Source organism: Momordica charantia (genome assembly GCF_013281855.1).
Source record: "Momordica charantia cultivar OHB3-1 chromosome 2 unlocalized genomic scaffold, Mcharantia_2.0 BLBB01000002.1, whole genome shotgun sequence".
NCBI lineage: Eukaryota > Viridiplantae > Streptophyta > Magnoliopsida > Cucurbitales > Cucurbitaceae > Momordica > Momordica charantia.
Genome location: NW_028275160.1, coordinates 10,289,839 through 10,303,847, shown reverse-complemented (window position 1 = coordinate 10,303,847; position 14,009 = coordinate 10,289,839). Strand labels below are relative to the sequence as shown.

General features: G+C 41.3%; 2 protein-coding genes across 2 annotated transcripts; one reads left to right on the top strand and one right to left on the bottom strand.

Moving 5' to 3' along the window:
- Positions 1-1,664: 1,664 nt before the first annotated feature.
- LOC111024770 (CDPK-related kinase 5) lies at positions 1,665-6,428 on the bottom strand. Its single transcript, XM_022302545.2, has 11 exons — positions 5,508-6,428; positions 4,629-4,759; positions 4,486-4,527; positions 4,265-4,373; positions 3,739-3,817; positions 3,353-3,649; positions 3,161-3,273; positions 2,965-3,072; positions 2,815-2,877; positions 2,572-2,739; positions 1,665-2,262 (listed from the first exon to the last, which is right to left on the bottom strand). The coding sequence occupies exons 1-11, from the start codon at positions 6,123-6,125 to the stop codon at positions 2,122-2,124; spliced, it is 1,869 nt and encodes a 622-aa protein (XP_022158237.1). The 5' UTR covers positions 6,126-6,428; the 3' UTR covers positions 1,665-2,121.
- Positions 6,429-8,545: 2,117 nt separating this feature from the next.
- On the top strand, positions 8,546-11,653 carry LOC148212786 (uncharacterized). Its single transcript, XM_088121056.1, has 4 exons — positions 8,546-10,573; positions 10,652-10,840; positions 10,907-11,433; positions 11,514-11,653. Exons 1-3 carry the CDS (start codon positions 10,390-10,392, stop codon positions 11,407-11,409), a joined length of 876 nt encoding a protein of 291 aa, XP_087977182.1. The 5' UTR covers positions 8,546-10,389; the 3' UTR covers positions 11,410-11,433; positions 11,514-11,653.
- The last annotated feature ends 2,356 nt before the right edge of the window (positions 11,654-14,009 follow it).

The window sequence follows — 14,009 nt, the reverse complement described above, 5'->3', positions numbered from 1 at the left end:
TTTTTTTTCTGTCTGTCAGACAACCTCAGTTTTAGCTTTACCTTTGGATGATTAAATTCTACCGGCTCATCTAGTGATAGAGAGAATAATCAATTATGTCGAATTAGGCATTAGCTCTAGAGGCAAAAGGGTAACATTGGATTCATCGAAGTGCCTTGGTGTGACCTCAATGTGCCTTATCTACATATATTTTTCTCTTTCTAGCATACCTCTCCAACTCTGACTTTTTGTCAATCTAAACATAGCTCAAGTGAATAAGACATCTATTACCATTTCAAAGATCAGTGGTTCAATCTCCAACCTTGCAGTTGTTGAACTAAAAATAAAACTCTCTTACAGAAAATAGAAAACAAAAAATAAGTATAAGCAAGTGAATAAGGTATCTATTACCATCTCAAAGATCCATGGTTCAATCTCCAACCTTGTACTTGTTGAACTATAAATAAAACTCTTCAACTTTTTAGAAAATAGAAAACCAAAACTAAGTATAAACAATTAAGTTTGATTTTCTATTTTTTTTTAATAAAAAGCAGTTATTGTCTGATTTTTATTTTTTAAAAATAGTAATCGTCATCAAATGGAGCCCAAACTAACTAATTCAAATATTTATTTTAAAATATATACGACCAAAGCAATCAAATTTTATTTTTTTTATTTTCAATAGCATAATTCAAATCTAAGATGAGAATTAGAAACTACGACCTTTGAGAGAAGTTGATGATGTCTCGACCCATTTAACTATGTTCATGTCAACCGATAAAGTCGGGGATAAATTTGGTTGATTGTTTAAAATCCGATTTACACATCTTGACCTGTTAGTGATGTGACCCATATCGGACATACCCAAAATGTGCACTCCACAAAAATCATGAGTTTGTCATCTCTGATTTGACACAATGGCATTGGCCTCTACTTCTTGTTTCCACTCAACCGGGAGCCATGCTCAACACTCGCACTTTTGATCCTATAAATCCAATGAGGCCAAAAGCAAAGACTTTTCAACAATGGAGAAATAAAGAAAAGGAAAATATCAAAACTCGAATAAGAAATAAACCAAGAAAACGATGACCGACAATTCACATAAATTTGGTTTAGTCTTTAAACCTTTAGAAATAGAACGATGAAATTCTCAAGTAAAATTACAAGTTTAATTTTTAAACATTAAAATGTATTTAATAGATCTCTAAACTTTTAATTTTGTATCTATTAGGTTCTTAAACTTTAAAACTTCCAAAATATGGCTTTATTAGCAAGAGTTTGGAATCTCTTGGTCATATTGATTTAGAGATCTCAAGTTCGAACTTTTGAATGAGCCTAATACAAAAATTTCTTAATGTCTCTCAAGGTAAAGCCGTGGAGCAAGCACATGTGCCCTTGAGTATGGGAGAGCAAAACTCCACTTCCCATTGACCCGTTACTTCTTTTCTAAAATCTACACATATCTAAGAAAAGATTGAAAGTTTAGAATTCCATTAGATACAAAATCCAATTTTTTGTCTATGCTTTCAAAGTATTTAATAAATCATGAATTTTAATTTTTTATCAATTGATTAGACATAAAATTAAAAGTTTAGGATCAATTAACACTTCATACAATTCAGAGTCCTATCAAAATACTTTTAAAGTTTTAGTGTTCAGACTAAAATGTCAGAACTAAATAGCTATGAAGAAAGAAAGCATCCATTTTAATAGGCCAAGACACTATTCATAATATTGAGTGGAAAAGAAGAAGAAAACCTCACGATTACAATCCAAATGCAAGTGCCATCCTCTAAAAACCTTGGAGGATTATATCTTCACTTGCAACTGAACACACACTTTTGACTCAAAACCTATACAAATACACTGAGAAAACTCCAACTCCAACACCCACATTTCACTTCTTCACTTACCAATGAGGTCAGATCATCATCCCTGTCGTGAGTATTCACAAGCTCGGGCCAAATGGAAATCAACGTATTTCTTGACTCAGCCACTCGATTCAATCATCGCACTCGAGAGGGAAAAAATATTACCCTAAATCATAAACCACAAGACTGGCGGATGCAGCACATTGTAGCTGATGGAACCAGGATCGCAACCAATACTTCTAATGAATCTTCAACATTTTTGTTATAAACCTTATGATGGTTTCGCTAGAGTTCGACTCGAAGGTCCGTGTAACAGTTTGACAAACCCGAGGAAGCTCAATTTTCCGTCGGTATGTCTGATCCAGTCATGGAGAACGGCATGAACAGGCACAGAAGGGCCGAGGCCAAGTTCCTGAAATACCCAGAATATCATAAATCAGAGTTCACATTAGATAGAGTTTCAAATTAAAAGAAAGCAATGGTACATGTGGGATATGTAGAATAAACTACATGTATCAACGTAAAATTTGATAGAATGATATTAACCTACCAGGAAGTAGAGATGTTTTAACTGCAGTGCTATTCTACTTTATGTTCTACAACAAGGTCTAAACTAACGTATGAGGCTATGTCTGTGACATAACTGTTTTTTTTAGCCAATGCAAAACGATATAACTCTTTTTTAAGTGCAGATGTTTTGTGAAAAGTGAATCAAACATACCGAAGCCAATTCCTCTATAACGATAGCTCTGTTTCCATCCTTCTCAAATAGATCATACGCACAACGCGCATGTTGCTCCCACCTATCAAGAGCCTCAAGTTGATGAATACTTAGCGTAGCAGCACAAAACTCCTCGAAATCCATTCTCCTATATTGCAATGCATTAAGCTGTGCCACGAAGCAAAACATAAGCAATGCAAGTTTAAAGGAAGTAAGACTCTAGAATATAGTTCAGAACAATACCGATGTCAATAAATCAGGGATCCTTGATTCCTTCATAGCATTTGTTACGTTTCTCACCAAAGCCTGACCATTGGTAAAAGAGCAATCAACAAAACCAACCTAAAATCACGTTGAAGAAAAACAAAAAGAGAAAAGCAGAAGGAAATAAACCTCTTTAATGTTTTCTATGCTTATGGTGCCATTTCTGCTCGGTTCCAAGAGCAAAAACTGCGTCTTCAAATAGAATAGCTCATCTATTGTTAGCGTTTTCGACACAGCCTACCACCACATCACCCAAAGAAAAAAGGAATGATCAGTAAGCAAAACAATTGAAGAACAGCAGATCAAAACTTTACAGAAAACATACCCTTAAAGCAGCTTTTCGAAGCGATGACGACCGCATGTAAGTCTTCATGAGTTTAAATATTAGTATATCAAGAGGAGCTTTTACGTCTATAGAGTTTTTAATCCATGGATGACCTGCAATGGAAAGACAAATGAGAGTGGGAATCGTCAATACAAGAAAAATTAGGTTCTTTTCACTGCAGGAAGCACGCACTCAGTGCCTGAGCTGCAGACATCCTTCTTCGTGGGTCTTTAACCAGTAGGCACCTAACGAACTCTTTTGCCTCAGAAGACAGAGAAGGCCATGGTGGCTCATCAAAGATTGGATCAGCTTTTAGGACAGCTTTAAAGATACCCGACTCCGTTCGAGCCCAGAACGGACGACTCCCACATAAAAGAATATATGCAATTACACCTATACTCCAGACATCTGCCTCGGTACTGTATGATCTATGCAGCACTTCGGGAGCTACATAGTAAGCACTACCGACGATGTCGTTGAGCCTTTCATCTGCCAAAGCAAAATTAAAGGAACATTAGTAATTTTGCCATTCTTGGAGTTACTAAACAAGTTACTAGCATAACTGAACTCGGGAAAACCTGGTTTCACAAAATCTGACAATCCGAAATCTATGGCCTTCAACTGCGAATCTTCGTCCTTTGAAGTGAAAAGAAAATTCTGATCCAAACAATAAAGTGTGCTTAGCCAAGAATTCATAAAGCAGAAATGGACAAGAAAGGGAAATGTATTTGCAGCTGTGTTGAATTAGAAATACAACCACTTTAGGCTAACCAATAAAATAACTCATAATACCAGTAAACCATGTATGCCTTATTAAGCTTATTCACTATATTTAGCAGAAGTTAAAGATGGATATGAATGCCCATTACCCCTAAAAAAAGAATGATTCTTTTACCAACCTTGTTTAGGAGAAACAAAACAAGATTGTCTTCTTTTTTATCTTCTTTTACAAAAAAGAATTAATTATTGCATCAACGAGATGTTTAACCCAATCAAAAGTTGAAAGTATAGGGACGAAAAATGAACGTTTTTAAAGTCTAGAGACTAAAATGAACCAGTCAAAAGTATAGGGACCAAAATACTATTTAAACTCGCATAACGGACCTCAGGTTTGAGATCCCGGTGGACCACACCTTGAAGGTGGCAAAATGCTACAACATATAATATTTGGGTCATTACAGCCCTTGCATCCTCCTCTGTATATTTACCACCCCTAAAATAGTAAAAGAAAATTCAAGAGATCCTCAGCCATGTTAATCACAAGTTTACTAAAGATTTGATGTTGCTAGAGAACCCTAATCCACAATTCAATATTGCACAAGTACCTTGATAGTATTCTGTCTAAGAGCTCTCCTCCTTCACACAACCTGCAAATTCACAACCGACGAAAAACCCGAGTAAGCCTTGATTAGACCCATCCAAACCTTAAAGTCATGAAAGAAACCAGAGTGAAGAAACCACAGCTTACTCCATTACTATATAGACATTGTCACGATCCTCATATGCATCATAGAAATTTACAAGATTGTTGTGACCACTCAAAGATTTTAGTATCTTCACTTCCCTTCTGACGTCCTCGATGGCAATGGCAGTAGTCATCTACCAGTAAGAACACAAGTCATAAGCAACTAGGACAGAAAGACCAACTTCAATTGAGCACATGTTGCAACAAGAAAAAGCAGCAAAATATATAACAGTAATTGTTTGTTTAGCTTCAGCACGCAGGTTCAAGACTTAGCCGAGCGTTAGTAAATCTAGATTTTCATAGCAAGACACTTCGAGTAACAAAGAATCGTTTTATTCTTTTCCTTGCCTCCTTTAGCTCGTAAAGGCCAATGCCTAGAAATTATCTTTTTATTTTTATTATTTTATTTTATTTTTTATAATTAGGAGTCGGAACGTTGCTCCCATATACCCAGGGCACCCGCATCCTCCTTAGGACCCGGACCCAAGAGACATTAAGGATTTCTGATACTAAGCTTACCAGAAGGTTCGAATTTGAGCCAGTGTGACCAAGAGACCTCAAACCCTTGCCAATTGAGCTACTACCCCTTCGGGGTTCCTAAAAACTATTGCCATCAAAGAAATAAGAAATCAACTAAGATACTTACTGACCCAAAGAAAATGAAACTGTTCAACAAAGAACCACAACTTCTGCAGCAACAAAAATATAGAAAGACGCATAAGTCACTCCTGATAAGTTATAGGCCATGTTAACTATATCTTTAGGCAGCTAGATTTAAGCTCAGGCTGAAGAAACAGATTAACAAGCAATTGATCTAAGCTAAGCTCCAGAGAAAGTAGAATTTTCACAAAATCTAAGATGCAAATGAAGAAGATGAAAAACCTTGGATTTGGGAATGATTTTTACGGCTACTTGTTGGCCCTTAAGTTCACCCTTCTTAAACCTGGCAGAGCAAGTGTAGCCAAAATGTCCCCTCCCAACCTCTTCCCCGAGCTCGTATTTGCTCGCAAGGTGCTTGGAGAACCCAAAATTCTTATCCAGGCCAGCAATCCCCTCCGCCTCGCTACCCTCCGGAATCGGCGCCTCGTTCGGCTTCACCGAGCCGTGCCGCCGCGCCAGGACCGCGCGTATATGCTTGGCCGGCGACGGGGGCGGAAACGGCTTCCTAAAGAATCGCTTCGGCGTGGAATTGGCGCTGGCATTCGCCGGAGATCTCGCAGGAGACTTCTTCGAGAAGAGGTAGTGAGCAGGGCTGGGACTGTAAAAGGGGAAAAACGGCGATTTCTTCACATTCTCCATCTCGTGGCCGTCGTTCCTCCTAGTCCCCGTCTTCTGCCCATCTCTGCCATAATCGGCGGTCGGAGGCAGCGGCGAGGCGCCATCCTTGGCGGAAACAGAGCTCCGCTGAGCCGAATTCGGGATTCCATTGGGGGTTTTTGAACCGGACTTGTCGGAGAACAGATCGGAGCTTGGGGAGGGCTTGGAGCTGCAGAGACCCATCCGAAACCTCTCCCCGAAAACCAAAATCAGAGAAAAAGAAGAGAAAACAAAGGAAATGAAACGAGAAGATTGAAACTGTGAATCAGAGCATTGCTCCTCCCGAATTCTGTGGATAAAATTAATGGATATTCGAAACAGGATTCTTCGAAACTATAAACGAATTCCGCAGAGAGAAATTGATTTAAAAAGAAGAAGAAAATCCACCAACCGGAATCTTGATTTGTCTCTGATGATTGGAAGTGTTCTCAACACTCAGACAAAGCGACTGATCCACACAAACTGATAAAAAGGAAGCGACGTCGAGTTCACTTTTCGGTGTCCAATTTAATAATAACAATATTTTTTAATATTTTAAATTCATAATTTTGTACCATCAAATATCGAGATCTTAATTTTAGCGAAATGTTGATGAAAATATCGATGCATATTTCTAGATAGGTTATAAAAATAAAAAATATTTAAATTAACAAAGATGCATTTTTACTTTTTTAAATCTATATTATGGAAATGTTCATTAACCCATCCTGTTAATGTCGAAATAGATCCTCCTCAATTAAAATTTAATGTTTTCCTTATAAGAACTATTATAAACTTTATAGTTTGTCTAAAAAGTACTCATATCTTTTAAAAAGTTTCAATATTATCCTTGACCAGTAAACATCTAGAAAGTTGACGTGACAAAATATGTGGCAATTAACGTGATAATTAACTTTCTAATTTTGTCCTTCCTCTATTGTCAATTGTCAATCGAGTTTACTTCTTCGTTGTCTATTCTATTTTGCTCTAATTCTTCTTTTTAAAATGATAGTTTCTTCTACCTTTCTTTTTTTTTCAGACTAATTTAGAAGAGCTTTCACGTCAACTGCACGTTGTTTTAGATTCTGCTACATCGATTTTTTGTTCAAAATATTAATAGATCTTTGATAAAAGAGAAACATCTATGAAATGTTAAAAGATAAAATTGAAACTTTTGAAAAGGTTGAAATATTTTTTAAACAAATGAGAAAGTTTAGGATTTTCTTTTTGTAATTTAGCCAAAAATTAAAAATGAAAAGGGAAAGAAGTTAGTAGCTATCTGACGTGGGATGCATTTCATTACGTGGGGGCTGGGAATAGGTCAAGCAAGGTCGCCAGATTTCTTCCACGTGGCATTAAATTGGGGAATTATTTTATTTTTTATTTAGAAATTTAACTTCTTTCTATATGTATAGAGTAAAATATTTAACTTCTTTTGCAACAAAAGGACGAAAGAGGTAATATATATCCCATTTGCCATTTTCAAATATTCAATTTGAATTTTTCCTTTAAAAATTCTTCTAAATATTATCTACTGAAAACTGGAAGCAAAATAATATTTAAAAAAAAAGCATAAAAGAGATGGAGACATTACAGCAAAGTAAAGGTTAAATGATATTGTTAAATTTTTAAAGTTTTGTTTAATATGTTTGAACTGTATTTAGGTTCTTAAACTTTAAATAATGTCCGGTAAATTACTGAACTTTCAATTTTGTCTTTTAAGTTTCAATATAAAGTTTTTTTTTAAAAGAATTTCAACACAAAGTTAATGGGTTAGACACCTTTTAGAGAAAAATTTTCAATACTACGGGAGTACTTACTCTCCTTTTGTTCACACTTTATCTTTAAAAATAATTCTTCATCGTTGGTGGACTTTACCTCATTTATAATATGATGCTGTCATAACAAATAATGAATAGAAGGAATATCTATATTCCTATAGTACCGGAACATTTTTTGAAATTAGAAATTTACTAGAAATTTTTAAAGATTTAAGAAATCTATTAGACATTTTTTATTCTTTTTATTATGGGTAGAAACTTAAATTTATTTCATTTAATTTACTTCTGTAGTTCAAAGACAGTTTAAAGGATCACAAAAATATAAGTTACAAAAAAGTACTACCATAAATATAAAATTTTAACTAATTTGGGAGTTAATAAAATGTGCAACTCATGGAGTTATGGATAGGTTTTTTCTTTTTCTTTTTTTTCTTTAGTACATTATGGATGTCTTTTACTATAATATTTATAACATTGTTATTATTATTGTACAAGTCAGAGTTGAAGTGATGTTTTTAATTAAAAATGAAAGTGGTAATTTTTTTTTCTTTATTCTATGATGGGACCCACATAAGAAATCAGCATGAAGTTTAATATTCTTTGATGATGTGTATATGAGTTTGATTAGTACATATTCTAGTATATGCTTAATATGTATTTTTATAATTATGAAAAAAGGAAAAAAATGTCATCAAAAGAAAAATGGAAAGAACATTTAATGAATTGAGAATCTATGTTATGAATGGGTTCAAACAAGTAAAACAACATTGATGGTCTAGTTTAAGTTTCATCACTAAATGTACTAAAAAAGAAAACAAAATTTCTGACTATAATTTGAGGAGGCATACTATGTTTACATACATACATATATATATATATATATATTCTTTACGATATCTTGGGCTTCAAGGATAAAATTTGTTATGGACGAGAAATTGAGCATAGACGCGGTGAATCACGGGATGCCACGTGAAAGCGGGGACTAGCCCTACTTTGTAGGCCGACCGATGGAGAAGCTCGTGCATGTTTGGCAGGAAGCATGGCAGAGAGCCATCGCCGCTCCTGACGACATTAGAACAACGAGGAATACGGTGGTAGATGGTAGGAGCACGATCTTGCGCCTGAGATGTTCCCCAAGGATCTGTTAGGGGACGTACGAGAGAGGGGCCCACCTTGTTCTGCATGGTAGATTGTTATCCACCTATAAAAAAGAAGACAGCCCATCCTAGAAATAAGTTTAACATAAAAATATTAAAGCTCTCCATATTTTTTTAGAGGTGAACTACGTCCAGCGTCCTACTTAGGTGGACACGTCAGTAGACAAGATTGCGACATCAACAAAATTGTTAATTTTTTCTGAATAGATTTGTTTTAAACAATATTGTTTATGCAAGGATGTGCACAACAGTGTATTTCAGATTGCAGCTCGAACTCGGACTCCGGACCGATCTGAATACTTGGGCGGACATGCACAAAAAGGTGAGCACTCCGACGATCAAGTCAGTATAGGTCGGATTCCCAGTTTAGTTCGAGGTCAGAAGTCATCGTACCTAATCGTGGAGTGAGGTCCTCTTACTTATGGGCGGTAGTCCCGCTAATCTCCCGACGGTTACACCCGGTAATCTCGGGACCGACGGTTACACTCGATAATCACGCCGCTGACAGTAGCTCACCTCGGCCCCCACCGAGCTTCCCGGTTGATCGGACCTCGGCCAGGTTCACCTCGGCCCTCATACTTAGCATCTGTCAACGCTAGTGGTGGTGATCTCGGCGGTCCGAGCTGGGCATGACTCATGAGTCATCTTGGAGCACCGATAGGGGTCCTCCACGTGTCCAGGGTATTCCCTTCCCCAAACATTGGCCCCCTCTCTGTCTGGTCCGATCTCGACCTGGCAGAGAAGTTCATTCGACTTGCTTTGGACGCGTGACGACTTCCTATTTATGGGAAAATATAACCGTTGCGGTGGATTTATCGTCGGAATATTCAAATATTCCGACACTTCGGATCTTCGGGAGGATCCTAGCCGCTCGTTGATTACACATGTACGGTGGGGAAATTTTTCCGACGAGCTATAAATACCCCCAATCCTTCAGGTCATACCTTACGTTTCCTGAATTCTTGGAGTTCGATCTGAAGGCAGCTCGAACCCTTGGTAGGTCGGTCTTTTCCCTCACTTTCTCTTTCGAACGTAGTTGCCATGTCGTCCTCTTTTAGCAGCGACTTAGGATCCGATGAGGATTTAGCTCGTAGGTTAGAGTCCGAGCTCGAGGAGATAGAAAACTTTAGGTTCTCCGATGACGGGGAGGATAGTGATGCCTCCACCTCGGGTCAGGGTTTGGAATACCCTTCTAGGATACCTGAGCACTACCTCGGATCCCTTCGTAAGGGGTTCGCTATCCCTGAGAACATCCTCCTTAGGATTCCGGAGGAGGGGGAGAGAGCTGACAATCCTCCAGAGGGATGGGTCACTCTCTACTTCAAAATGTTTGAGTACGGCCTCAGTCTTCCCCTTCACCCTTTTGTCCAAGAATTTCTTTTCTGAACTGGGTTGGCTCCGGCTCAAGTGGCCCCCAATGGGTGGGGTGTCATTTTCGCTTTGGCCATCCTTTTTTGGCTACGAGCTCGGGATAGTGAAGAGGCCGAGCTGTTGGACGTAGACCAGCTCCTCGTGTGCTTCGAAGCGAAAATGATGGCTAAGAAGCCCGGTCGGTTCTATATGTGCGCAAGGAAAGGCGCAGGTGGTATAGTTAAGGGGCCGACCTCCATAAGAGGATGGGTGAAGAAGTGGTTCTACGCTTCCGGGGAATGGCTTGCAAAGGACGAGTCGGGTCGTTCCTTCTTTGATGTTCCCACTAGGTTTAGGAACCTAGGTACGAAGTAGCTCTTACTTTTTGTGATAACTTTCTTTCTTGTTATTCAGGTCTGACTCGGATTTTGTCTTTGTGCAGTTTCAATCCGACCAGTCCCCGAGCTTACGCAAGCCTCCTTCGACACGCTGAAATATTACAAGGAGCATTTTCCGAGGGGTAGGAAGGTCGGAACCTTGGTGACCGACAAGCTGCTGCTTGAGTTCGGGCTGCTAGATTACAACCCTGCTGTTCGTCCTATTGAATCCTCAAGGCCGAACTCCGAACTTGGTATGCCGAGCTTGCTCCCCCCCTTTTTCCTCTAACTTTGTGTTGACTCCTGTTTTTGTTTTGCAGCCATGGTTTGCGGATTTGCAAGCAACGTGAAACGCAAGTCCAAGGGCCGAGCCCATGCTCTTGAGGCCGCCCAGAGTTCGGAACCCGCCACTCCTGCCGTGGCAGGGCCAGCCTCGGAAGATCCAGCCCCAGTGATCGAGCTGGAGTCTTCTGGGGGTCCTTCGAGGGAGAAGCGCCCCAGGGGTCAGACCGAGGCGGCGGACGTCACGTCCTTGGGCGAGGAGGTGAGGGAGGAGGCCCATTTGAAGCGAAGGAGGAAGAAGAAGAAGACAACCTCCCCCTTGGAGGTCGGAGCTCGTGGGGCCCTGCCTGCGAGCTTCGTAGATCGGGTGGACGATCCTGAGGCCAGGATGGGTGGGACGTCCGACGTGACAGTACGGTTCAGAGTCGAGCCGTCAAGTTCTGGGGTGAGGGACCAGGTGTCCCGCATCTCGGCTGCAAGTTTGGACCGCTGCCTCAGAAGAGCGTCTAAATTTGTAAGTGACCCAGGGTCCGTCCTGTAGAGGACCATCGACTACGCCGCTGAGGTAAGATTGGTGCCTTCATTTTCGCTCAATTTACCCAACAGGTAGCTCGGTCTAACTTTCTTCTTTGTACCTTTCCTCAGGCGTTTGTTGCTTCCATTCAATCGGCTCTGGCCGTGAAGACCGAGCTGGATGGGAAGGAAGCTCTGGCAGCGAGGGAGAAAGAGGAGTTCTCTACTGCCTTGGAGGCTGCCTCTTCCACCATGAAGGATGAGCTGCTGAAAGCTCACTCTGAGGTGGAAATTTTGAAGGCTGAGGTGGAGGCCAAGGCCGAGCTGCTGAAGAAAGAAGAGGACAGACGCAATGCCCAGCTCCGAGCTGCCCATGCTATCACCAAGGGCTTGGAGAAGGAGAAGTTCCAACTCCTCAAGGAGAAGGACGACATGCTCCAGGCGCTTGAAGCGAAGGAGGAGAAGCTCAAGCACGCAACTACTAAGCTGGAAATGGTGAAGGAGCGTCTCAGCAATGGAGTCCTATTGGAGGAGTCGTTCAGGCAACATCCTGACTTCGATGGATTTGCCAAAGACTTCTCTGACGCGGGCTTCAAGTTTCTCATGAAGGGCATTGCTTCCGACATGCCTGACCTTCAGATCGATCTCGGTGGTCTGAAGAAGAGGTATGCTGAGCAGTGGGCGTCTGGGCCTAACGGCACCCCTGGCCCCCAAGCGTTGGTGGATAAGTACGTCAGAGATCTGGACTCTGACTACTCCGACCTCGAAGAGGATCAGGTCGGCACCACTCAGGAGGGCGCTCCTCAAGCAGGCTCTTAAGCGATCACCTTTTATGAGGCCTTTCTCTGTCTTTCTTCTCTTCTTTTGTAAGTGTTAGGGCAGAGCTGCAAGGTCTATAAGCCTTGGCTCTGCGTTTCATTCAATAAAGAGGCTTCTCATTTGTTTTTACTTTGTTGCCTTCTTTCTTCGTTTTTTCTTCAAGTTGAAGCCAATGTCACCTCGCACCTCGTACCCTTGAGGTCGCGCCATTAACTAAAATACTTGAAATTTTGAACTCGGATCGCTGTCTAGTATTCAATGCATTGCACCAACTCTGGACTTTTTAACATCACTCATTTAACTTAAAAACGTTAAAAGGCTAAAATCTTAAGTCCATAACTGTTCTTCATATCGCATCTCGTACCCTCAGGTTCAACGGCTTGATCATTCTGAACCTTTCACATCGCCCCCTTGCCTTAAAGGTTTGAATTTTAAGTGCACCAACGGTTTTGGCATCACATCTCGTACCCTTAAGTTTTGGAGGATTGAGTTTTAACCGACTGCTGGAATGTGATCGTGTGGGAGTCCGTGGCCCCCATTTAATTTCTGGTCGAACTCGGAATCATGAAATTAAATCATCACATTTATTCCGATCATAATTCCTTTGAAACAGTTTTTACAGATCCATTGAAAACCATGTTGGCATTTCAAGGATAATAACGCTTCAGGTGCTCCGCGTTCCACGGGTGCGCGAGGACGTCTCCTTTCAGATCGGCCAATATGTACGTCCCAGGTCGGACTATTCCCTTGACCTCAAACGGCCCCTCCCAGGTCGGGTCAAGGGCACTCACATGGGTTTGGACCTTCCTTAAGACCATATGTCCGACTTGGAAGGTCCGAGGTCGAACGCGGGCGTTGTAGTGTCTGGTCATTCTGCCCTGATATTCCGCCAGGCGTAGCTGGGCCATTGCCCTTCTTTCTTCCAGCAAGTCGAGGTTGAGGAGCAGCTCTTCCTCATTTGCTGTAGGCTCGTAACGCTCTACTCTGTCAGATGGCATGCCGATCTCAAACCGGGACTACAGCTTCGGAGCCGAAGGCCAGGGAGAACGGGGTCTCACCCGTCGATTCTCTTTGGGTGGTCCGGTACGACCATAGAACCTCTGGTAGCTCCTCGGCCCACCTGCCTTTCTTGGAGTCCAGTCTAAGTTTGATGCGTCGCTTGATGATCTTGTTGACTGCCTCCACCTGCCCATTTGCTTGCGGATGTGCGGGGGCCGAGCTAAGGTGACTTATGCCAAGCTTGCTGCAAAAGTTTTTGAACTTCGCGTCGTCAAACTACTTCCCATTATCTGTCACAATGGCCTTCGGTATACCAAAGCGACATATGATATTTGTCCATACAAAGGACGTGACTCTGGATTCCGTTATGTGGGAGAGTGCCTCGGCCTCGGCCCACTTTGTGAAGTAGTCCACAGCAACCACAACGAACTTGGTCTGGCCTTGCTCAAAGGGAAAGGACCAATGATATCTACCCCCCACTGCGCGAATGGCCACGGGGCCGAGATGGGGTGAACAGCTCGGGAGGTTGGTGATTATGTTTTCCGTAGCGTTGGCAATTGTCGCAAGTTCTAACGAACTTCTTGGCGTCCTGGCTGAGAGTCGGCCAATAGTATCCTTGTCGGATCACTTTGGCTGACAGCGACCGGGCGCCTGAGTGATTGCCGCACACTCCTTCGTGGATTTCTCTGAGGACGTATAGGCCCTCTTCAGGGGTTAGGCATTTCAATAGAGGCAGGGAAAAGCCGCATCGGTACAACGCTCCACCTCAGACCACGAACCGAGCTGCTTGCCTTGCCAACCTTCTGCGCT